We start from the raw sequence: 24,778 nt of genomic DNA, 5'->3' as shown, positions 1-24,778 counted from the left end.
GGATGCAGGTGATGCTAATACTATGAGAGGTTGATTCAATGGTCTCTCTGATTTTGTAAATGTTTTCAGTAAAAAATGTGTTGATTCTCTCACATTTTGCCCGATTTGGAGTCTGGTGAGGGTTTTACAATGCTTTACTACTTTAAAGAGCTATTTTCTCCTGTTAGAGGCTGCCGCAGTGGTGGTGGAGTAGTAAGCATCTTTGGCCTCGGTAATCCTACGGGGTTTGTATGCAGAGATTTGAAGTCTCCCGAGTTATGGTTTTTGTGCCACCATTTCTCTAGGGCTCTGATTGAGCATTTGTTGGAGGCTAGCTTTGTTCACTATAACTAGGGTGGCATCCTAAAATCTATCCAACAGGCCAGATTATAGAAATCCATTTTAACAGCTTGTCAGCTGCAATGGTAGTCCTCTGGTCATCAGCGGGCTGGACTTCTTCGTATGGGCCTTGGCTGAAACAATTATCTGTCGAATGGCTAAAGGAGTCTTCCTTTTATCCAGGATCTTAACTGTCACCCCTATGCTCACCAATGATCTGGATCTGCACCATTTAAGGTGGCCAACAAATCTGCCCAGCAACAGACACGCTGTGCCTTGGCTGTGGACTGGGATTAGACCGACCCAGCCCCCACATCCATCACTTTGTCCGGCAAAGGAGTGGCTTTAACTGGGAAAGACCTTTCCATGTGTGGCAGTTCCAGACCCAAAAGTGCAGAAGGAAGGCTAAGGCACAAAATGACCAAAGGACAGGTAACCTATCTGGGCATGGCCATTTTAGAGTATATGGTACTACAAACGGCAGCATGCCATAAAATGCAAATGTACACAAACCAAAAGTAAAAAACACTGTAGAAAAATACCTGCTGCAATCAGCCTGTCCTGGACACATTGTGACTACAGCAACAAAGTTTCAAAATAAAGTCAGAATAATACAAAGTATCCTAAATGCGCTTCATTTTAAGTTGATGGTTTGCAGTTTAAAAGTAGGAAGAATTCCACCAAGGGAGACTGGGTGCCCCAGTACTGATAGTGCTATGGAGGCATCCGTGTCCCCATAAAAGAGCAAAAATCATGGGACGTAAAGCAGAGGGCTTCACTTAACTCCAAAAGGTCTGACTAGGAAGCAGACCATAGCAAAGATTGCCCCTTTGAATTCTATGGGGAGGAAAGCAGTAAAATCCTTCCTAAGTGATTCTGTTTGTTTAAACTTCTAATTGGGCAAAATGTGTCTCATTTTTATATGCCCCATATTGTTATGGGGTTCAGCTTAACGTTCAGGTAATGGCCTACGTTTACGTCATATGTGATATTACAGGGTTCAGCTTTGTTAGGGGGATTTCAGTTGTATGCTTAATGCCTTCTCTTAGTGAGACCGACAGCACTTTTTGCTGGACTTCTGGGATTTTTCTTGCTCTCCTGAATGAGGGGAGCTTTTTTCCCCTCATTCATTCTTATATGCTGTAACCATTGGAACTCTGTTCTTTGTTTTTACCTATTTTATTTTTAAACCATTTTATTTATTGCTCGGAGACGGACAATACATCACATATGCAACTTGAACAAGCCAGCTGTATTACGTCTGGTCACTACTTTTCCCCATTGTCTCTGATTATTTTCAATGTCCCCTAACTGGTCCCCATCCAACCCCCGTCCCTCCCTATAACCCTAATACTACGGTGTCCAGAGTCTTCAGGAGCTATTGAGTTCTTTCAGAGTTGTGTGAGCCGAGTATCGTCCATTCTTGGCCTCTCAACTGACATGCATGTTTTTAAGTATTTGTGGTTTATAGAAGTGGGCTTACCTGTCTTTCACAAACTCATGGAAGGGGTTCCAAGTCGCCAGGAACTTCAGGTACTTCCCAGCTTGAAGGGCCCATATCTTTTCCATTGCCATGACCCCCCAACTCTTTACCCACCACCGGGCGGTCGTCGGACTCGTTTCACATTTCCATCTCTGTGCCAGGGTCATTCTCGCAGCTGGCAGTAGATTTGTGATTAAGGTGGCCTTGGGACCAAACATTGCATAAGTGCATTCGATAGCCGCTCCTAATAAGATCGTCTTGGGAGACAGAAAAAGCTCCACACCCACAATGTCCCTTATGTGCCCTAGCACTTATTTCCAATATGTCACTGCTTTGGACACAACCACCAAATGTGGAATAGCTCTCCCCTCCCCCGCAGTTCCTCCAACATGTAGAGGGGTAGTTTGTGTTCATTTTGTGTAAATGATGGGGAGACATGTACCACCTATAACATATCTTGTAGGCTGATTCTTTGATCAAGGTGCATTTGGACGAGCTGTGCACTCTTGACCATGTCTGACTCCACTCCTCATCTGATATTGATTCCCCCATGTATCGCTCCCAACCTTCCTTGTATGGAAGATTATCCTCTGGTTGTGCATTGCTCAATAGTTTATACAGTCTAGTCACCCCTCTCGATGTCGACCCTTCACACATGGTTAACTCCAGCCCGACCGGGGGCCTAGTGCCTGCCCTTTTCACCCCTGGGTGCGTGATCAGTGCCTAATCTCTGTATATCTATACCTCTGTTTTACCTATTTTTATGGAGTCTTGCTTTCCTTCATCGTCCTTAAAAACATCTGTGTTTCACTTTCACAGCACACAGCACCCTTTGTGCAGTGTTGTTGGGGGCCCTTTGGGTTCTCCTTTTTATATTCTTGCATTTTCCCTAAGAAATACTGTTCTTAAGGAAAGATGCCTACTTTGTATTCGTCCAGCAACTTTAATTTATGAGAGATTAGCACACCCCATCTTATGTGGAGTGCTAAGGGGATACCTAGTTTCCCCCTTCTTTCTGCTCCTGTAACCTTTTCCTTACAGTGACAACCCGATAGTTATGGCTGATGGCAATGGACATGTTGAACCAACTTTTGTGCAAATTTCCACATCTAGGTTTGGACTCCTTTCTTTTTTTCCATTTCTTGTGTGGTTGTCCTTTGTTAGCCCTTCTACCATTCTGGGAGGGGGATGTCTGAATGCGAGGTTTGCCTTTGGCAGGAACCCTTTGCATGCCTGCCTAGGCTCCAGTGTGTCTGTGAGGGCAGGAAATGGGGGAGGAGTTTGACACTCCCCTGTCTTTGGTCTGCTCATTTGCCTCAATGGAACTAGTTCCCATTGGGGTGGGGGCTGGCTATCCCGATTGGACAACTACCCACCCCTTTCTGTAAACTGCAGGGAGAGTTTGCAGAGGAATTAATGGGAAATCTGAATAAAAGGTGAGGTTCCTGAGGCAGAAGGCCAGTCAACCACTGGATCAGAACATCCGAAGATGAAGACGACCAGAGACGCCGGCAGACCCTTCCAGTATCCATAAAGAGACCACTGCTGTCCTGACCCCGTTTTCTTATCGACAGCGGAGCTCCAAAGAGGACGGCTCCTTCCCTTTTGGCTAGTGGGACCACTAGCCATAAGATGAGCCGCAGAACAAGCCATCCCCCGATGTGCTGTGACGTTCCAGGGCCTCGGACCCAAATGCAGTGCACCTTCTTCCAGTGCACAAATCCTCCCAGAACTTTGGTAAGCTCCAGTGACATCATCCCACTCCTCAAAGTCCCCTCTCCAGAGTGCAGGACTGCAGAATCGAGGCGGATTGACTGTGCGTTAACTGGTCACAGTTGGAGCTGATTGTTAGGCAGAAACCTGTGCAGTTCCCTTGGGGAACACTGCAAAAGATTTAAGACTACAGGTATAGCAGTAAACCCACTTGGTAGCAGTCTGCACCACCCAGATTTACCTGGTAGCTGTGGCTGAGCAGTCAGACTTCCCTCAAGAAGAGTTAGGCAGTATGCAAAGTATACACAGTATGTACTCAGACACAATAGCACAAGCAAACACTGACCAGAGCTTGGTTTCAAAAGTATATAGTTATTTATTTTTTTAAGAACACATAAGTTGAAAACACTCTAGCAAAGTATAGTAAAAACACTTAAAACACAGTTATAATGAAAGCAGTTTCAACCCTTACTCCTATCTAGACAACTCTAAGTTAACTCCACATAATTAAAACAGAGGTGAGCGCTTAACGTTAGATGACACTCTAGTAGGTTTAAGGAAGGGGTAAAAAGAAACAGAAATGGGTTAAACACACCACTCTAAGGTTCAGAACACTTGCAATAGGCTCAAAGAAGCACAAAGTCACAGGTGAGCAAAAGTCACTAGGCAGGGCCCACTCTTAGAGTAGCCGGAGCGAAAATGTGCCCAAGATCACACTGTTATTAGGGATTCAAAGTCTTGCAAAGAGTTAGAAAGAGTTTAGAGTGGCTTAGAAGTTTAGCCAGGGTATTCCAGGCACTCCCAGGTTCGAAAGCCGGGGGCTAAATCTACCCCGTACAGTCGGTGGCAAGGGAGGCCAGGCGGAACACGGTACCTTAAGCGGAAAGGATCCTCCAGCGGTGGCAGTTGTTCCAGGCAGTGGCAGCAAGGCTCGACGTCGGTCAGGGGAGAAGAAGTTCTCGCAGAAAAGCAGAAGAAGGAGGTCGTTGCACTGCCCGGGAAGAAAGCCGCGGAGTCCTCCGGTCAAAGGGTTGTACCGACTTTCGTGGTTGGGGTAAAAAGTGGTGGGGTTCCGGTTGCCGGGGTGCTTGGCACTGGCAAGGCGGCCACGAGATACCTCGAGAAGCGAAAAGAAGGCGAAAACTGGTTGTCCCCACCAGTCAAGGGAAGGAGCCACTCCGTTAAGAGTTCTCCTCGGTCGTCGGGGAAAAGTGGTGAGACGGTTCAGCAGGGCTCCACCGGGTGGTGTCGTCGAAGCAGGTCGGCTCAGCTCTTCCCTCGTCGGATTCTTGGTCCTGTGGCGACTTCTAAAGTTCCAGTCCCCAAAGCCCTGCTTTTATGCAGCAAACCCCCATTCACCCAGCCTAGCTGTCACTCAAACTTGCTAAGTGGTGAGCCGGCCGGCTCACCACTTGGGCCAATCAGGACGGAGTGCGACTTGAGTTACCAAGGTAACTCAGTCCAGGGTGCCTAAATCCCCCTCCACCCCTCCTAAGTACCCCAGACAGAGTGGCACCACTTTGGAGGGCTTCTGTGGAGAAGCCCGCCAAAAGTGGGACAAAGGGCTCCACTTTGGGTCAGAGTTACAGAGGCGAACGCCAACGCCATTTTAGAATCAAGTTTTGGCAAAAAGTCCCAACCGGAGTCATAATAATAAATATATAAACCGGCGGTATGTTTAAGGCTACCGTAAATAAATAATTAAATGTGTTAGCCTAAAACAATGGGAAATCCCATAGGAAAATATTCGCGGTTGAATATAAAACGTAGTTTCCACTGCCACCAGCCAAAACTCGATCAGGGGGGACGGAGACGTGCCCCCTCGACTAACAGACCCTGGGGCAATCGAATTGCCCCAGCCAGTACGTCCACAATATGATGGTTTGTACTGGTTCTGTTCAGGATTCAAGACTAGCAAAGTCTTTGGTGACTTTACATGCCCTGGGAGACAGTAGTCAGTCCCAGGGTATGGAGTCTATGTTGGGGAGTCCCTAGGACACCCCTGGGTCACGGCACAGAGGGTGCTGTGTAACCCACATCACAAAAATACATGAGGCCCTATGGAGTAAAAGACCCCATAGCCCATTCAACACAAGGTTTAACCAAGAAAACACACTTCAACATGTCCAAGAGTGAGGGTAAAAGAGTCCCACTCTTGGCAGGAGAAAAAAAGAAACCCCAGAAATCCAGCAAAGCTGCTGGGGGACTCACTAGGTAGGGAAATTCAGCCTAAACAGAGAATTCTCCCTAACACTCGCCCCCCCCAGACTAAGGGACAGGAGGATTTAATCCACTCCTGGATGAACCTCATACCTCTAGTCGATGATATACATCCTAGAGAGTCCATCAGCATTTTGATGGTGACACCCTGACCTGTGCTCAATGGTGAAATCAAACCCTTGCAGGCAGATTGACCATCTCAATAGTTTTGGATTTTCCCCTTTCATTTGCATTAACCATCTCAAGGGTTGGTGGTCAGTCTGAATAACAAAAGTAGAACCATACAAGTATGGCCTAAACTTCTTCAGTGCCCACACAATAGCAAAGCATTCTCTTTCGATAGTTGCCCACCTTGTCTCAGGATCCTTCAGTTTTCTACTGATGAAGCAAATGGGGTGCTCCCTACCCTTCTCATCCAGTTGGCTTAGAACTGCACCTATACCTACATTGGAAGCATCAGTTTGTACAATGAAAGGTTGGTGGTAGTCAGGAGCTCTCAAGACTGGAGCTTGGCAAAGAGCTCTCTTCAGTTTTTCAAAGGCCTGATTGCACTCCTCATTCCATTTTACCTTTTTAGGGAATTTGGGAGAGGAGATTACATTCAGTGGAGAAGCTATGGTCCCATAGTTCTCAATGAAATTCCTGTAATATCCAGTGAGGCCTAGAAAAGCTCTCACTTGGGTTTGAGTAGTTGGTGTTGTCCAATTTTGCACAGCTTCAATCTTGCTGGGCAAAGGCCTTATTTCTCCACCTCCTACCTCATGTCCAAGGTAGACCACTTTACTTTGACCAATCTGGCACTTACTGGCTTTGATTGTCAAATGGGCCTGTTCCAGAGCCTGCAACACATGTCCTAGGTGGGTCACATGTTCTTCCCAGGAGTGGCTGAAGACTGCAATGTCATCCAAGTATGCCATGCAGAAGTCTTCCATCCCAGCCAGAACCTGGTTCACCATCCTTTGGAATGTGGCAGGTGCATTTTTTAGTCCAAAAGGCATGACCTTAAACTGGTACAAGCCAACTGGGGTTGAAAATGCAGTTTTCTCCTTGGCATGGTCTGTCAGGGCTATTTGCCAATAGCCTGACGTCAGGTCAAATGTGCTGAGGTACTTGGCTGCACCAAGTTTATCCACCAACTCATCTGTCCTGGGCAAAGGGTGGGCATCAGTCTTGGTGACTGCATTTAGAGCTCTATAGTCCACACAGAATCTCAAGTCTTTGGATCCTGCCTTTGGTACTAACACAACTGGGCTAGACCATGGACTAGTAGAGGGCTCTATTACCCCGAGATCAAGCATCTTCTTGACCTCTCCTTTGATGTGGGTTCTGACATGTTCTGACATTCTGTATCCTCTGCTTTTGACTGGCAGACAGTCACCAGTGAGTATCTCATGCTCACCCCAAGGGGTCAAGCCTGGTGACAGTGAGAACAGGGAGGCAAACTGATTTAACATAGATTTGCACTCCTCTTGTTGCTCAGGTGTCAGGTCTGAAGAGAGATTGACTCCTTCAACTTTTTCGTCTAAAGGCACACCTCTGAGGAGATCAGGGAGAGATTCACTCTCTTCTTCCTCTGCAGCTGAAGCTAGAAGCAAGGCTCCTACATCAGGTCTGGAGATGTATGCTTTTAGTCGGTTGGTGTGGAAGACTCTAGGAGCTTCCCTGGGTCTGCCCAGATCCACCAGATAGTTGACCTCTCCAAGTTTTCCCACAATCTTGAAGGGTCCCATCCATTTGTCTTGCAAGGCCCTCTGCCTTGTTGGGAGCATAACTAGAACTAGCTGGTCTTGAGTAAACTCAACCATGTTAGCCTTCTGGTCGTGCCAATGTTTGACCAGAGCTTGACCAGCTTTCAAGTTGTCACTTGTTTCTGCCATCATGTGTGACATTCTCCTCCGGAGACCTATCACATAGTCAGTCACTCTGACTGGCTTGAGGGGAGGAGCACCTTCCAATCCCTCCTTAATCAGGGCCAATGGACCTCTGACTGGATGGCCATAGAGAAGCTCAAAGGGAGAATAACCTACTCCCTCCTGAGGGACTTCTCTATAAGCAAAGAGAAGGCATGGCAGTAGAAGGTCCCACTTTTTCTTAAGGGGTTCTTCTAAAGCACCTATCATGCTCTTCATGGTTCTGTTAAACCTTTCAACCAACCCGTTTGTCTGAGGGTGGTAAGCGGTTGAGAACTTGTAGGTAACTCCACAGGTTTTCCACATGGCTTTCATGTAGTGGGACATAAAGTTTGACGCTCTGTCAGAGATTACCTCCTTAGGAAACCCAACCCTGGTAAAAATACCGAGGAGGGCCTTAGCCACAGCCGGAGCTGTAACAGTCCTCATAGGAATTGCCTCAGGGTACCTAGTAGCATGGTCTACTACAACAAGGATAAACCTGTTGCCTGAGGAGGTTGGAGGATCAAGGGGACCAACAATATCAATCCCTACCCTCTCAAATGGGACTCCCACAACTGGGAGAGGCACTAAAGGTGCCACATTCTTGGAACCAACCTTACCAGAAGTCTGGCAGGTATGGCAGCTCTTACAATATCTATCTACTTCAGCCCCCATCTTTGGCCAATAAAAGTAGAGTGAGAGCCTTTCCTTGGTCTTCTTGAAACTCAAGTGACCAGCCAAAGGTATCTCATGGGCTAGTTGTAAGAACTGTTGTCTGTTCTCTTGTGGGACTACAAGGCGTTTGTAGTCTCCAGGTTCAGACTCAGTGGGTTCACTGTAGAAGAGGCCATCTTCCCAGTGTAACCTATACTTCCCAGGCTCTTGCCCATCAGCTTGAGAAGCTGCCTGGTGGCGGAGACCCTCCAGAGTTGGACATTCTCTTTGCCCCTTACGAAAAGCTGCCCTGCTAGGCCCACCTTCTGCCAGTAAAGACTGCAGCTCAGGATGGTCCTCAGGGTCCAAATCTCCAATAAGGTTGGGGCCTCCTTCTAGCTCTTCCTCAGAGTCTAGCTCAACCACACAGGGTGGTACCTCCCTCTCAGCCTCAGCTGGAGGTGGAGTTACAGGTGTAACTTTGGACAACCTAGGGGAAGTCCTTGTTGGAAGCACTGGGGTGCTTGCTGCTGGCTTTTTCCTAGGAGTCTTGGGTTGCCCCTTTGCTCCTGCTCTGGTAGTTACTGCAGTAAGTTGCTCCAGTGGGAGAGGAGTGATTTCTGTCATCATCTCCTGAGATAACCCTCTCAGGGTTTTCTCTCTTGCAGGTTTTGTGAGTTCCTGTAACCTTTTGCTAGGGGGTCTGGGGGTATGAGATACAACTCCAAGAGCTTTGAGGTCATTACCCAACAGAACCCTACCTGGCACTTCACATTGTACACTGACAGGTATTTTTACAGCCATATCATTACATTGGATGAGAACTGGTAACTGGGGACACATCTGCACAGGCCCACCAGCTAACTTGGTGAGGCATTTGGGTGCCTTAGCAACATCCTCTGCCTTGAAAAATGATTCATCCACCACAGTTATGCTGGCTCCAGTGTCCCTAATGGCAGGAGTCTCCTGACCATTCACCTGGACACTGTCCTTATAATACTCTTTAGTATTATCTGGGATAGAGTTATAGACATCTAAATTCTGTTGTTCCCACAACCCCAGAGAGACTAAAGAAACACTAGCTGAGACTCCAGTGGGTTCATCAGCTAGTAATAGAAAGTTTCCACTTGCCATATGTACTTCCTCTTCTGGAGCGAAGGCTAAGGAGGCAAGCTGGACCCCTGAAGGTTTACCCTTACATCTGGGATCTCCTTTCACATGGTCAGTAGCCTTACAAACAAAGCATGAGCCAAAGGCTCGCTGGAATGGAGGCTTGTTCTGACCTCCTTCTGGTCTGGGACCAGGAGGTACACTAGCCTGATTTGGTTTCCCTGGTGGCTTACCCTTATAGTTTTGTTTGGGGCCCTCTTTGGAATTTGTAGTATTAGAATTCTCTTTAGAGTCCTTTTTAGACTGTTTCTCCCCATCCTTCTTCTGAGTGGCCCCAGAATCCTTGTGAGTGGCCCTGTTGGCAACCCACAAGTCAGCAGCCTTAGCTAGTTTCCGGGAATCCAATTCCCTGGAATCAGCCAAGTGTTGTCTGAGCTCAGGAGAGCAGGCATCATAAATAGTCTCCAACATAAACAAATTCTTCATACCTTCATAAGTGTTCACCTTGTAACCCTTAATCCATCCCTCTAAGTTTTTCAAACATTCATTCACCCAGGTAGCCCAAGGGGTACCATCATGCTTTTTGAGGCTCCTAAACCTCTTAAGATACTGGGAAGGGGTTTTCCCAAACCTAGCTATCAAAGCTAGTTTCACACATTCATAGTCCTTCCTATCCTCCTCCCCCATCTCCATTACCACATCAGTTGCAACAGGGGGAAGCCTAGAGAACAACCAGGTGAGTAAGTCATTTCCTGTGATGTTCTGGAGCCCATGATTATATTCAAACAGAGACAACCAATCCAACACATCCAACTTAGGCTCATACATACCAACCAATTCTTTAGGCATCCGGGGTCTTTTAGGACTGGAACTTCTAGAGGAGCCAGAGAGAGAAGCATTCTCAACAGATAATTTCTTCATTTCTAAGTCATACTTGAGCTCCATTTCCCTTAGCCTTAGTTCTTTGTCAGTTTGAGCATTAAGTTTCTTATACTCCAATTCTAGTTTCATTTTCTCCAATTCAAAGTATTGAGGACTAAATGTGGGACCTGGTAAAGGTCCAGTAGGTACAGCAGGTAGAGCAGGCAGAGGCCTAGGGGGGACAGTCACAACAGCCTCACCCTCCTCTTCTGACTCTTCCTCAGAATCATCAACATTTTGCTCCATGTTAATTTCAATACTGTCATCTACAGTTACTGGAGTGGTAGGTTCCTCTGAACCATCACCCAGGCTTTGGTTAGCTAACAATCTTTCAATCAGCTCCATTTTCTTGCCCTTAGTCAGGAGATCCTTATGTTTACAGAGCACTCTTAAACAATCAGCAGTTTTGGCTGCAAGGGACTCTTGACTATAGCTTTCTATAACTGACATGTTAGAGGATTACTTTTACAGTGCTAAGCTTTGTGGTTAGTTGCACTAAGGTATCTAAAGCACAATAAAATGTATACTCAATACAAATCCCACCGCTGTACACCAGTGTTAGGCAGAAACCTGTGCAGTTCCCTTGGGGAACACTGCAAAAGATTTAAGACTACAGGTATAGCAGTAAACCCACTTGGTAGCAGTCTGCACCACCCAGATTTACCTGGTAGCTGTGGCTGAGCAGTCAGACTTCCCTCAAGAAGAGTTAGGCAGTATGCAAAGTATACACAGTATGTACTCAGACACAATAGCACAAGCAAACACTGACCAGAGCTTGGTTTCAAAAGTATATAGTTATTTATTTTTTTAAGAACACATAAGTTGAAAACACTCTAGCAAAGTATAGTAAAAACACTTAAAACACAGTTATAATGAAAGCAGTTTCAACCCTTACTCCTATCTAGACAACTCTAAGTTAACTCCACATAATTAAAACAGAGGTGAGCGCTTAACGTTAGATGACACTCTAGTAGGTTTAAGGAAGGGGTAAAAAGAAACAGAAATGGGTTAAACACACCACTCTAAGGTTCAGAACACTTGCAATAGGCTCAAAGAAGCACAAAGTCACAGGTGAGCAAAAGTCACTAGGCAGGGCCCACTCTTAGAGTAGCCGGAGCGAAAATGTGCCCAAGATCACACTGTTATTAGGGATTCAAAGTCTTGCAAAGAGTTAGAAAGAGTTTAGAGTGGCTTAGAAGTTTAGCCAGGGTATTCCAGGCACTCCCAGGTTCGAAAGCCGGGGGCTAAATCTACCCCGTACAGTCGGTGGCAAGGGAGGCCAGGCGGAACACGGTACCTTAAGCGGAAAGGATCCTCCAGCGGTGGCAGTTGTTCCAGGCAGTGGCAGCAAGGCTCGACGTCGGTCAGGGGAGAAGAAGTTCTCGCAGAAGAGCAGAAGAAGGAGGTCGTTGCACTGCCCGGGAAGAAACCAGCCGCGGAGTCCTCCGGTCAAAGGGTTGTACCGACTTTCGTGGTTGGGGTAAAAAGTGGTGGGGTTCCGGTTGCCGGGGTGCTTGGCACTGGCAAGGCGGCCACGAGATACCTCGAGAAGCGAAAAGAAGCGAAAACTGGTTGTCCCCACCAGTCAAGGGAAGGAGCCACTCCGTTAAGAGTTCTCCTCGGTCGTCGGGAAAAGTGGTGAGACGGTTCAGCAGGGCTCCACCGGGTGGTGTCGTCGAAGCAGGTCGGCTCAGCTCTTCCCTCGTCGGATTCTTGGTCCTGTGGCGACTTCTAAAGTTCCAGTCCCCAAAGCCCTGCTTTTATGCAGCAAACCCCCATTCACCCAGCCTAGCTGTCACTCAAACTTGCTAAGTGGTGAGCCGGCCGGCTCACCACTTGGGCCAATCAGGACGGAGTGCGACTTGAGTTACCAAGGTAACTCAGTCCAGGGTGCCTAAATCCCCCTCCACCCCTCCTAAGTACCCCAGACAGAGTGGCACCACTTTGGAGGGCTTCTGTGGAGAAGCCCGCCAAAAGTGGGACAAAGGGCTCCACTTTGGGTCAGAGTTACAGAGGCGAACGCCAACGCCATTTTAGAATCAAGTTTTGGCAAAAAGTCCCAACCGGAGTCATAATAATAAATATATAAACCGGCGGTATGTTTAAGGCTACCGTAAATAAATAATTAAATGTGTTAGCCTAAAACAATGGGAAATCCCATAGGAAAATATTCGCGGTTGAATATAAAACGTAGTTTCCACTGCCACCAGCCAAAACTCGATCAGGGGGGACGGAGACGTGCCCCCTCGACTAACAGACCCTGGGGCAATCGAATTGCCCCAGCCAGTACGTCCACAATATGATGGTTTGTACTGGTTCTGTTCAGGATTCAAGACTAGCAAAGTCTTTGGTGACTTTACATGCCCTGGGAGACAGTAGTCAGTCCCAGGGTATGGAGTCTATGTTGGGGAGTCCCTAGGACACCCCTGGGTCACGGCACAGAGGGTGCTGTGTAACCCACATCACAAAAATACATGAGGCCCTATGGAGTAAAAGACCCCATAGCCCATTCAACACAAGGTTTAACCAAGAAAACACACTTCAACATGTCCAAGAGTGAGGGTAAAAGAGTCCCACTCTTGGCAGGAGAAAAAAAGAAACCCCAGAAATCCAGCAAAGCTGCTGGGGGACTCACTAGGTAGGGAAATTCAGCCTAAACAGAGAATTCTCCCTAACACTGATAAAAAGGTGCCAACACCGCAGATGGATGTTGGAGATCGAAGCATTCCTTGCTGGGGGTCCTTTCTCGCAACTGCTGCTGCATCATCCCTCTACAGTCCCTCCTTTCATCACCAGACCGAGGAAACGGGAGGTTGGGTCCATCGCTGCTGCACCAGATCGAATCCAGCTGCATTGCCTTCAAACATCCTGAGGTACTTTGGGGCTCGAGATAGTACTTTCTTCAAGCCAAATAGTTACTCCACTGCAATACCAGGTGTTTGGGTGGTCACCCATCCCTCTTACCCAGGCTTAACAGTGTGTGCTCCTATACAGAGTCATTTACAAGGCCCCTATTAACTTTTTATTCCACTAAAGACTTCTATATAAAGTAACTAAAGAGTAACTTTGCCTTATCTGCTGCTGCATAAGACTTTGCACCACCCGCCCCCCTCAAATGACTTTGATGAACTCTTGACTAGTTAGGGATTGGACTGCTAAAGCATTAGGATCATTTAAAAGTGCTACCAAGAAGTAGATTGCTGCTGATAGTGCTGAATAACCCCTTTTCCCTTCCAATTGGTTGACTTTACAAATGAATGGAACTGTAACTATTGCTGATGCAAGCCACTACCAGGTAAGCAGGGAAACTGTCATTACTGTCATTTTTATGTCACAATCGTGGGTGCCAGCCACTACTATTGATGCAGTCACCTGTAAAAAGTGTTGCTAATGTTTTCTATTTGTATCGGTTATTCTAAAAATATTATTTACTTAACCTGCCTTGTATATACAAAATGCATGTATATTTTATTATAACTTCCAGTGTGTAATAGTTTCCTTGGGCTAATGTATTAACTGGGTTCATTGTACTTACCTGCAGCTCGCATCCTCCTCATAAGATAAGTCTGGCTGCTCTGCCATTCTACCAATGCTTTGGGTAGTACAGACTTATACTAAGAGTTGGCCACTTGTATACCAAAGGATAGTTTAAAAGTGTCTTGCCTCCAGGTAGACTTTTTGAAAACTCCCCTAACACGCTGTACAGTGAGGCCTACATGTGCTTCACACTGAAGTGGAATATGTAAGTCCAGTAAGAGTGCTTCTTTAGGCCCCCCACTATGTCCTTATTCAGACCCAACATTGCTGCTCAAAGACTGAAAATTACATGAGCCTCTCGTTTACAAATGAACATTTTCCTGCTACCAACTCTTTGAATCGGAATTGTTTCTAAACCATTTAAGCCACAAGAAACTACATTTCTGCTATCTTCACCACAATTCTCTTTCTTCCAATGTGACCCCGAGGGGTACATTTCAACATGTGTCCTCATTGCTCTCAAGTGTTCCGTTATCCCCATCTTAACCTTTTCTTTTGCACTTCCTATGTAGATCTTTTTTGTAAATGTCTACTATCTCATATGTTTTATAACTGCTTTCATAATTGATAAATCCCTTTCCTTATAATGCTTGGAAACCTCTTGAGATAATCAAATTCATAGTTACAGTTGTTACCCCCTCCCCTCTTGCAATTGGCTGGAATAGTCAGGTGTGTCCCTGCCTCTCTATGCAGCCATTTTCCCCTTGCATTCTGGGCTGCAATCGCGAGGTATCTGATAAGGAAACCACTTGGGAAGCAGCTTTAGGGGCTGGTTGATGCTCAGTGCATAGTTGTACATTGATTGTAATCCATTTTTGACCTGTTTGGGGTACTGTAGTGGAGAGGTTTGAGTGTTTTTTCAATCGTTTTTCTGACCAATTTGTGCTATTGTGATGTGTTTCTGTAGCTTCAGGCCCTGTTTTTCTGTGTTGGCCTGCATGTAGAGTGTGCAGTCACTGGGGTGTAGTCCGTTGTGTCTGGCTTTCTCCCTCTCTATCATCCCATCCCGCCCTAGTCCCCTGATTGGTACGTCCACCTGGTCATAACTGACCTTCCCAGGGCAGCCCTCTGCCTGTGCAGCCCCTGTGGGAAAGGGCCCCAAGGCAAAGGGCGGCTCCCACAGAGGTGGCTCCAGACTGTGTCTGCAGGGGAGGCCAGCGGCCAGCCGTCAACCAGCAGCAACCATCAAGGTAGGTGTGGCCTGGGTGGGGAGTAGAGCAATCACTCTAGAAGTGCTGCCACTCTACCTGCCCACAGACCATACCAGACCAGGACATTAACACTAACCTGCTTAATAACTAGATCAAATTGTGACCATTTGCCTGCGTTGCATCTAGATAGGACTGTAATTGTTAGAAAGTGCCACGCTTAGAACTATGAATGTTAGCAAGTACCACATTTCCATAGAATTGTGAAATGATGGCATATACCACATTTAGATCGAATTGAGAACATTAGCCTGCACCGGACACAGACAGAATTGTGAATGATAGCAAGTACCACATTTATTTAGAATTGTGAACATTAGCCTGCGTCACATCTAGACAGTATTATGAATGTCGGCCAGTGCCACATCTAGATAGAATAGCGAATATTAGCCATTGCCACATCTAGACTGTATTGGATTATTTCCAATGCCACATTTAGATAGAATTGTGATTGCTAGTTTGATTCGCATTTAGACAGGATTTTAAAGACGGGCCAGTGCCACATCTGGATATAATTGTGAATATTGGCGTGCGTCATATATAGACAGGATTGTGAATATTAGCCAGTGCCGGATCTAGCTAGAAATGCAGAGATGTTCACGCGCCACATCTAGAAAGAACATGGAAATGTAGCACATAACACTTCTAGATAGCGAGGCCAATAACCAACCCACTACCAATTTCACCCCTTTGCATACACCTCTCAAACTCTAACCAAACACAACCACAACCCTAAAGCACAACAAACTGCACAAACTTCACTACACCGCAACAACAAAACAAACCGCACATAGCTTTGCACAACAGCACACGACGGCTACCGACCGGAAAGCACCCCCAAGCTCAGTGAACGGTGTTAACCGAACTGAAGCTGTCAACCGCACATCACTGCTCTCTTGCACTTATTACGCTTGTTCCCACTAACTTCTCCCCCCAGCCCCTTTCCTTTTCAGATCTGCCAGAGCTCCACGCGACCACTCCGGTGGTGATAGTGCGCGGTACAAATGTCCTTTAACATTAACATATTCCACATTTGTAAAACCCTACACTGTCTTAACCAAGCCATGTTTGGGCCAAAAGAAATTGCAGCCTGGATAGTGATTACAAAAAGGTAGCCGAGCTCCTTAACAAAAGTGAGAGTATGAAATCAGCACTGTTAAAAGTGCAGCACAGATTGCGCAAACAAGAAAGAGGTGAGCTTTTGACTCCTAAATCATAAAATAAAGATGAAAACCTACATATGGTCAAGTGTGTTACACTTGTAAGCCTGATTGTAAAGTTGAAGCCTGTAATATCGCACAGGATTTGAAAGTAAGAGGCTACCTGAATGTTTATTTTGAACCCTGCAACAATATAAGGGATATAAACATTGGACACACATTTTGCCTGATTTATAAAGCAGAATTATATAGCATCAGTGACTGTTAAAATTGAAAATGCGTCTATTCAGTAACCACCTTGGGATCGAATTGACCCCAGTGCTATGGAATATCTGTGCAAGGATTGATAGTAATTTGTAGCATGCTTCTATTACTTGAGGTTGTTTTTGTGTAATAAACTGCTTTTTTATCAGTGCAGTGGTGTCACTCAGGAATAGATTTGAATTTCCCAAATGCATCATGACAGTTGTGACCCACACTGAGTGCCATTAGCAGCACAAATACAGAGGAATACAAGGCACACTGAGCATAGGATAGTTTGGGAATACTTCTCTTCTCATTGACAAATGTATAAATCTTATCTAAGTCTGCAGTTTTAAGATCTGGGTTTACCAACTTCAATCACCTCACTCCTTTCCATCTTCAAACATGTACAGTATTTTTGCCCAACTGGGTTTTGCCCTGAACTTAAACTCCCACTCCTGAAACCTGCTTTTGTATCCCCCTTTGCTGTTCCTGACCCCTCCTCCTGTTTCAACGTCAGTTTTGCAGTTTACAGTGCTAATAATATTGCTGCCTCATTTAACTTACTGAAAGAGCCACAACAACAAAAAAACATGCTGAATGGTTTACATACCAACTTTCCAAATCTAAAATGGTCTTCCCACGCTTTTGGAATTCTTATAACCAACCCTTAGCAGGAAACTTTTTTCACCTTTTGAGTACGTATCGCATATGTGCACGTCCAGACAGGCATAGTTCCTCCAAATAAATATTCAGAGTAATTGGTGTGGACTCTCATTTGTAGCCCACTGGCCTAACCTCACTAATGTCTTTGCTTGACACAGTCTTTGCCTTAGGGAAAAACTCCTTGCTTACTCCCTCATCTCTATTTTTCTATTATTCTTCCTCTCCACTGTCCTTCCCTTGTGGGGACCTCCTCCCATGTGGCCAGGTGGCGGCAGCTGTTACCTTATCCTGACCCTGGGGGCGGCTATATGAGGGAAGATCACATGGGGGGAGACAGGCTTCGTGCGGGTTGATGGTATCAGCGGATGAGGCATGGTATCCCCCTTACCCTTGCAAGATAAACCTCCTATTTCCAACACCCTAATGGCCTATTGTAATTCCTCACATGCTCCCTTCTTTGAATCTTTTTTGTTACAACCTGTAGGCCAACTTTCAAACACAGACTTGCCTTGTAAATATGCTAGAATCATCTACCCTAAATCCACTTATCAATCCTCCATGACGGACTTGACATCAAAACCCATTATGAAAATGTGTCCAAAAATTCGATGCAAGTTGCTGAAAAGGGACTACTGTTCCCAGAAACACCTTCAACACTGACAAAAAGGAGTGGAGGAATGCATAGCGAGAGAAGCCCCAAGAACAGGCAAGGCTCTAGTTAGTGGAGCACACACCTTTGCCTGGGACATTTAAATCTGGACGCAAGAAAGTCAGAGAGACTACTGGTGGGAGCGACCTGCTTCTATGTGTGATCAGGCAGTAAGGAGGTTGGTGGAGCCAACCGGCTCAGGAGCTGGAAAGCAGAAGGCTGTGGGGGGAAGACCACACATGGCGGGAATGCCAGAAGCCAGCAGAGGGCTCCTGTGTGTTTGCTAGTGTCAGAAAGCAGCAGACCACTTATCGGAGACCCATGCGAAGCAGGCAAGCCACGCTGGAGCTGTGGGAAAGAAGGATGCGGAAAGCAGACTGTCTCGAAGAAGAAAGCGTCCGCAAATTGTTACCGGCAGGCCATGAGAGGAATAAAGAATGCCCCGAAGAGCCGGCGAGTCCACGCTGGCACAAAGGGGACACCGAGGTGTATTGGCGGCCACGCCATATTCGAATAAGTAATAACTGAATGGAGAGAGAAAGAGGGATGTTCACGAAAACCTGCGAAAGAGAAGGTGCATCTTCTAAAGAAGGAAGTCTTTGAAGTGTGCAAATATATGCCACATGTGCATATGAGAAATGCTAACAAGGCAGTATACAGTCAATTAGCCAATAAGGCTAATGTGGTGAATTATCAAGAGTGGCAGTATGAGCAAAGACACACAAGCAAGTATGCACCACATATGCATTTCAGATATGCTAATAAGACCATATACAATGGACATAGTGAATCCATCAATAAGGCTAATGTGGTGAATTATCAAGAGTGGAAGTGTGAATACAAGAAGCGCTGGCAGGAGTGTATACCGGGCAATTACAAGTTTGTGAATACAGGAAGCCTGTCAGTAGAGTATACCAGGCAGGTACAAGTGCACAGAGAGGTCCTGGTAGAGAAGCATACCAGGCAAGGAAAAATTGTAGAGTATACAAATATAACCATACTGGCGATATTGGTAGAAGGGGCTAAAGAGCCAAAAACCCAACAGGAGAGTACGCCAGGCATCCTGACCAAACAAAGACTAAACAAAGTTGTGTATTATTTTGGTAAAACAAGAAATGTTATTTAATAAGGAAACATGAAGAATCCAGGGGAGGGATAAAACCCTCTGGAGAAAGGAACCATATCATTGAGAGACATTATGTGGGAGTTAACTATTTCTTCACCCATTTGGAAACTTTCTAGAACACTGAAGGCCAAAGACATTGTCCTTTTCACCTTGGAGTTCATTTTGTTAGAATGTGAGGGTCAGAATAGTACTTTGGACACATGACGGTTTTGTTTAGGACATTCTGACACTGACAGATCCTTAGTTTTGAGTTCAGGTAGGGAAACACCTCTAGTACAGGGACAGCTAAGCATTTTCCCAACCCCTCTTTATTTATGAAAAGTCTTTGGGGCAAAAAACATGTCTAACTTGTGCCAGGGTATCATTCCTGTTTCCTCACAATACCAAATCAAGTTGATGCCTTGCACAACTATAATCTGTGATTCGCCTCTGGAACCCTGCTCCCCCGCATTGGTCATGGACCTTACCCATTGACTTGGTCTCCCTTACTCCAAATGTATAAATGCTTAATATTTAAGAAATGCCATTATATTGGCATGGAGAGCTTCTCATTGGTTCACAGTAGAATGGAGTACCAAATTGGGGATCTGTGAATCATGCATAATGATTTCTGGGACAAAGACATTCATCCGCCAGACGAAACACAGTTGCAAAACTGTGAAGGTCAAGGGTATTCCTGCAATGCACTCGTTCTTCTCTTGTCACTAGCAATAGAGTTGCCTATCTTTTAAATAGGGCCTGAAGGACAAACTGTTCAAGCAGGCCCCCCTCCTACAATGGCACCGGACACTCAATCCGAAACCACTGTGACAATTATCCATGGATGATTGGATACCACTGTACCACGATGCATCATTTTGTCCTCTGGGGAAATATATAAATATAGGTCTTGTCTGTGAGCACCCTTTTGATCTGGTTTTGGTTGCAAAGTGGTGCAATACAAGCTTATATAAACAACATATACAAAAGCAGAGACAATTTCTTTTTTTTTTTGTCTGATAGATGTTCTTGGATTAAAGCCTGCACCAAACAATGGAACTCACGGGAGCTTAAATCACCTGCTGAGGAGTCCTCCACACAAGCCATCGATGCCTGAGGAGGTTTCCAGGCCCCTACCTATAGTATTGACTACACCAACACTAAACGAGGAATTGGGGTGCTCATGTGATGACAAGGTAGAACCATAGTGATTCAATAAAATGCATACATGCTTGTGATGACATTTACTTTACTGAATGTTGTGGTTTTGTCTGAAGGGATTGTTGTATTTCTTTAATTGGCTAACCCTTCCCCCATGTACTGTTTGTTTCAGGAAAAATAGACTTTTGTTGCCCATAATTTAAGAGCTTAAAATTCACTCGGGGCTCTTCTGATTTACAACCATTCAACTATGTAACTCATGATCTCATGGTTATTTTGAGATTGTTTTTACATTTTGAATTTCATAGAACAAAAATAATTGTACATTGCTAAATTTGCATACATACAGAAATCGGGGCAGGATTTGTAGTTAAACCAGATGGTTTTCTGTGGACCATTGTAGAGGCTCTGGCCATAACAGTCCAACCATTTTGCATATACTCCTACGTCCCGTCCCCTTTCCTCCATACGTATGGGACATCTCTCCCTCCTGTGGGACGAGACGGGAGCACTTTGTAAAAAGCATCCAAATTTTCTTTTTCAAAAATGTGTCCTTCCTCTCTTTCTTGCGTGGGGCCCGGCACGCGGCCGTAACCCCGCCCACCTTGGCTCCACCCCGTGCATCGCCCATCAGTCCTTTCCCCCGGTCGTTCGGGACTGGACGCACTTGCATCCTCAGAAGATTTTCTTCCCTTTTTTCCTCTCTGGCTCTCGCTAACGATCGTGTACTAGTCTGTCCATGTCGTACAAACTAGACTTTCCAGATTGTTCATCGTTCCACCGTCGTTTCGCGAGGGCGGATCCCCATCCTCTTTGCTTAGAGTGTTTGGGTCTAGATCACCGTTGGGACTCCAGTTTTTACTGCGACTCCCTTTCGGTCCGGGCACTTCAACGTCGGTTGGAGCGGTGGGAGGAGGTGTTCCGACTTACTCCTCCTTCGCATTTACAGGCGTTCATCGACGAGAAGAAACAACGCCAGGTAAGTTCTTCACTTTTCAGAGCACCCCGGCCAGGGGATACCTTTCCAGGTTCCTCTCGGGCCAGGAGGAGCGTTGATCGCTCTGTCACCGGGGTTCGCCCTGAGGTGCCTGTTGGGCCTAATAATTGTACCAGAGTTTTCTCTGAGGGTCTCCGTAAGGGGCCTGTGGATACCGGAGCACACTCCGAGGCCCCTCCTGTGGGGGCTGTTTGTAGACCCAGTTCTACTGAATCGTGGCATACCGGAGCTCACTCTGAGGCCTCTGTCAGCTTCCCTCAAAAATAAGACCGTGGTGCACCCTGAGGCCTTGGTGGGGCTTGCTGTCACCGAGCGGTTGTTCGAGGCCCGCGCAGATAAGGCTGTCACCGGACGTGGGTCCGAGGTTCCTCTTTCAGAGGCTAAAGCTACCAACATTTCTGAGAGGCCTGACAAGGTCTTGCCGGTGAAGGGTGTTTCTCACCGTTCCCGCTCTTGCAGCGATGCCAGACCTGTTGAGGGGGCAAAGAAGGAAAGTTCTTTTACCAGTAGTGCCGACGTCCTTCCTGGGAAGGCTAATTTGGCGGTTGGTATGTCACAGGAACTTTCCAGGCCTCCTAGTACCGGCTCTGCCGAGGTTCCTTATGTTAAGGCTAAAGTTAAGACCCCTGATCCATCGACGGGGACCCCTGCCTCACTTCCTCACGTACCGCAGTTCCCCTCAGACGATGGCAAAATGGCGCCCGTTCCCGCCACGACCGCGGCGGCCATTTTGGGTGCTATCCCTACAACTACGCCATCATACTCGGGTAGAGGGCTTGGTTCCTTGGGTGAACATAGTCCCTTGTGCACATCCTTATCGGCCAGTTTATGATTGAAACGCCCGGATGCCTCTTCCGCACAATGTTTCGTTGCCTGCGGGGTCGGCGCCTTTGATTTACGTGGACACGTCGGTGGAGGGGCCAGTTTGGCACCCGTCCCCGTTATGTCCCTGGACTTGTCTACCTCATGAGAGGCCTCCTCAGGTTCCAAAGCAGTCCCGGAGGACGCCTTTTTCGGTAAATTTCAAGCGCTCATGCGTACCGACCCCATGAGGGAATATTTCAAAGGGCTTTTTAGGGAGATATGTCCGACCGCGCCTCCGGCCCCACCCATTCCTCCGGTGGTTCCGCCGGCGCCTCCCTTGCCTATAGTGCCTTCCCTGAGTCTTCCACCTTTGCCTCCATTGTCCCCCATGGACAAGGCAGCGCCCGACACAGCTCAGCAGGATCCTGACCTGTCGGATGACGCGCTAGTCGATCAGGACAACGAGGACCTGCCCCGCTCTATTAGAGCTATTCATGACCGGGTACTGGACATGATGTGCTTCTTCGATTTTCCGGTGCCCGAGGCTCCCGCTCCGCAGGAGGGCATGCTTTCTGGGGCGTTCACCCTGTCTCCTTTGGAGCGTACTGGCCTGTTCTTGCAGAAGGACATTCTGGCCAAGGTCTGCAGGGTATGAGAAAAGCCACACACTGGACTGTTCGTCAATAAGAAAATTGACGCGAGATACAGGCTGCATTCTTCGGAAGACATGGCCCTGTCATCTTGTTCGCCCCCCTCCTTCGCAGTGGTGGCTGCGGCCACTTTGCAGTCCAGGCCTGCAGCATCCTCTTCCATGACGGCTACGCAGGTTCTGGGAAAGGAGGACAAGCTCCTTGACTCCCTTGGGAGAAAAATATTTGCCAACTCGGCCTTGCAGCTAAGGCAGGCCAATGCCAAACTGGTGTTAGCGGGGGCTAATATGCGGATGTGGAAACGTCTGTCAGAGTTTGAGGAATTCATCCCGGTCGAGAAGTTGGAGGACTTTAAGGGTGGTTTATCTGACGCCAGGGTCTTGTCCCAGGATCTCCTGGAGGCTGTGGCTCATCACGTAGACACCTTGGCTCGGGGCCTTACGCTGGGGGTTGATACCTCACGCAGGCGTAGCTGCATGCCACTAAATTCTCAAAAGAAGTGCAGGACAAGGTGTTGGACCTTCCGTTCGATGGTAAGGAGCTATTTCATTCTACAATGGATGTAGAGCTCACCAAGATGAAAGATAGCACTCAGACAGCTAAGTCCTTGTCGGTCCTGGTTAAGACCCCTTTCAAAACCCATAGACCGTTGTCCCAAAGTCGACCCTCCTCTTGCTTTCGGAGCTTCCTCGACCGGAAATCTCACAGAGTGGATACCCCTTTGGGGAATATCCGCTGTAGGCAACAACGGACTTGGTTTTTCTCCCGCTTCCCAGCCTCCTCTCAGGTTCAGGTGGTAACACCACCAAAAAACCTACTAAATAAGGGTTCTCCGCGCTCGCACAAGACCCCGGTGGGAGGACGAATTGCGTCTCATTGGGAGGCGTGGCAGACCATCACCGAAGACAGATGGACCATTGTAGAGTTTCCGCTTACCCCTACCCCCTACCTCACCCCTCAACCCTCCTTTTCAGCTGTCTGGCTCGCCCTCCCTCAAAGCCGAGGTTCAGAAACTTCTGGACCTCAGAGCTGTGGAACCCGTTCCCCTCGGGGAGCGAGGGGAGGGCTTCTACTCCCAGCTGTTTACGGTGCCCAAACCCAACCAGGCTGGCCTGCGCACCGTCCTAGACCTTTCCCAGTTCAGTCTTTTCCTACCCCAAGAGAAATCAAGATGATCACACCCAGCCAGATCCGGTCCTCCTTGCAGATGGGCGATTGGCGCAGTGTGGTGGGTCTTCAGGATGCGTACATGCATATCCTGATTTGTAATCCACACAGGAGATATCTCCGCTTCTCTGTGGAAGAGGAGCGCTTCCAGTTTCGAGTGCTTCCTTTTGGCCTCAGCTCGGCGCTGCATGTCTTCACATAGATGATGGTGATTGCGGCCTATCTTCGTTTGCAGGGTATCCATGTGTATCCGTTTTTGGACGATTGGCTCTTATGCAGCCCTTGTCCGTTGAAAGCAGCGGGCAATCTTCAGTCTCTCCTTCAGCTCCTGTTCCATCTTCGGCTGTCGGTGAACTGGCAGAAATCTTCCATGACAGTCTCCCAGGATTTGATTTTCCTGGGTTTTCGCTGGAACACGTATCAGATGTTTGCGCAGTCGGAGAGCATGTCGGCCTGGTGGTTGCAGACGCTTCTGGGCCTCATGGCCTCGTGCGTGTTGGCTCTTCCTCTTGCTCGTCTCAAGGTGAGGCGGACCCAAATGGCTCTTCAGAGTTCTTGGCGTCAGGCTGTCAACCCGGATTCCAAGCTGATAATGATTCCGGCTTCCATGAGAGTGGACCTGGAGTGGTGCTCATCTCTCAGCAACGTGTTGGTGGGTGTGGGGTTTCAGGACCCTGCCCCTACGGTGACGATCACGACGGACTCTTCCCTCCTGGGGTGGGGTGCGACGTTAGATCTTTTTCAGGTCTCGGATCTCTGGTCGCCTCAGGACAAGCTCCTCCACATAAATCATCTAGAGCTTCTGGCGATCTTCCTAGCGCTCAGGGTGTTCAGAACAATCATTGCCAACAAGGTGGTCCGCATACGCATGGACAATGTGGTGTCGATGTATTACATCAACATACAAGGGGGAACCAAGTCTCCCCCCCTCGTGGACCTGTCCATCCAGATTCGGGAGTGGGCTGTGCTTCATGGTGTTTGGCTGCTTGCAGTGCACATCTCGGGCCAGCTGAATGTCACAGCGGATGCCCTCAGCCGGCGGACAGTGGTCAGCTACGAGTGGGAGGTGAAGGCGGAGGTCCTCTCATGGATTTTCTTGCGTTGGGGCACACCGGAGGTG

The 24,778-nt window shown here is 47.4% G+C and overlaps 1 protein-coding gene across 4 annotated transcripts in view; it reads left to right on the top strand.

Moving 5' to 3' along the window:
• The window catches only part of ENPP2 (ectonucleotide pyrophosphatase/phosphodiesterase 2), a 1,757,842-nt gene that overhangs the window by 1,449,658 nt on the left and 283,406 nt on the right, over positions 1–24,778 (top strand). For all 4 annotated transcript variants that reach the window (XM_069621550.1, XM_069621549.1, XM_069621547.1 and 1 more), the window contains exon 18: positions 19,903–20,075. In XM_069621550.1, coding sequence (XP_069477651.1) covers positions 19,903–20,075 — 173 coding nt within the window. The remainder of the gene's footprint in view (positions 1–19,902; positions 20,076–24,778) is intronic.

Source organism: Ambystoma mexicanum, chromosome 5q (genome assembly GCF_040938575.1).
Source record: "Ambystoma mexicanum isolate Mex_15411 chromosome 5q, UKY_AmexF1_1, whole genome shotgun sequence".
NCBI lineage: Eukaryota > Metazoa > Chordata > Amphibia > Caudata > Ambystomatidae > Ambystoma > Ambystoma mexicanum.
This window is presented reverse-complemented; position numbering and strand designations above follow the sequence as displayed.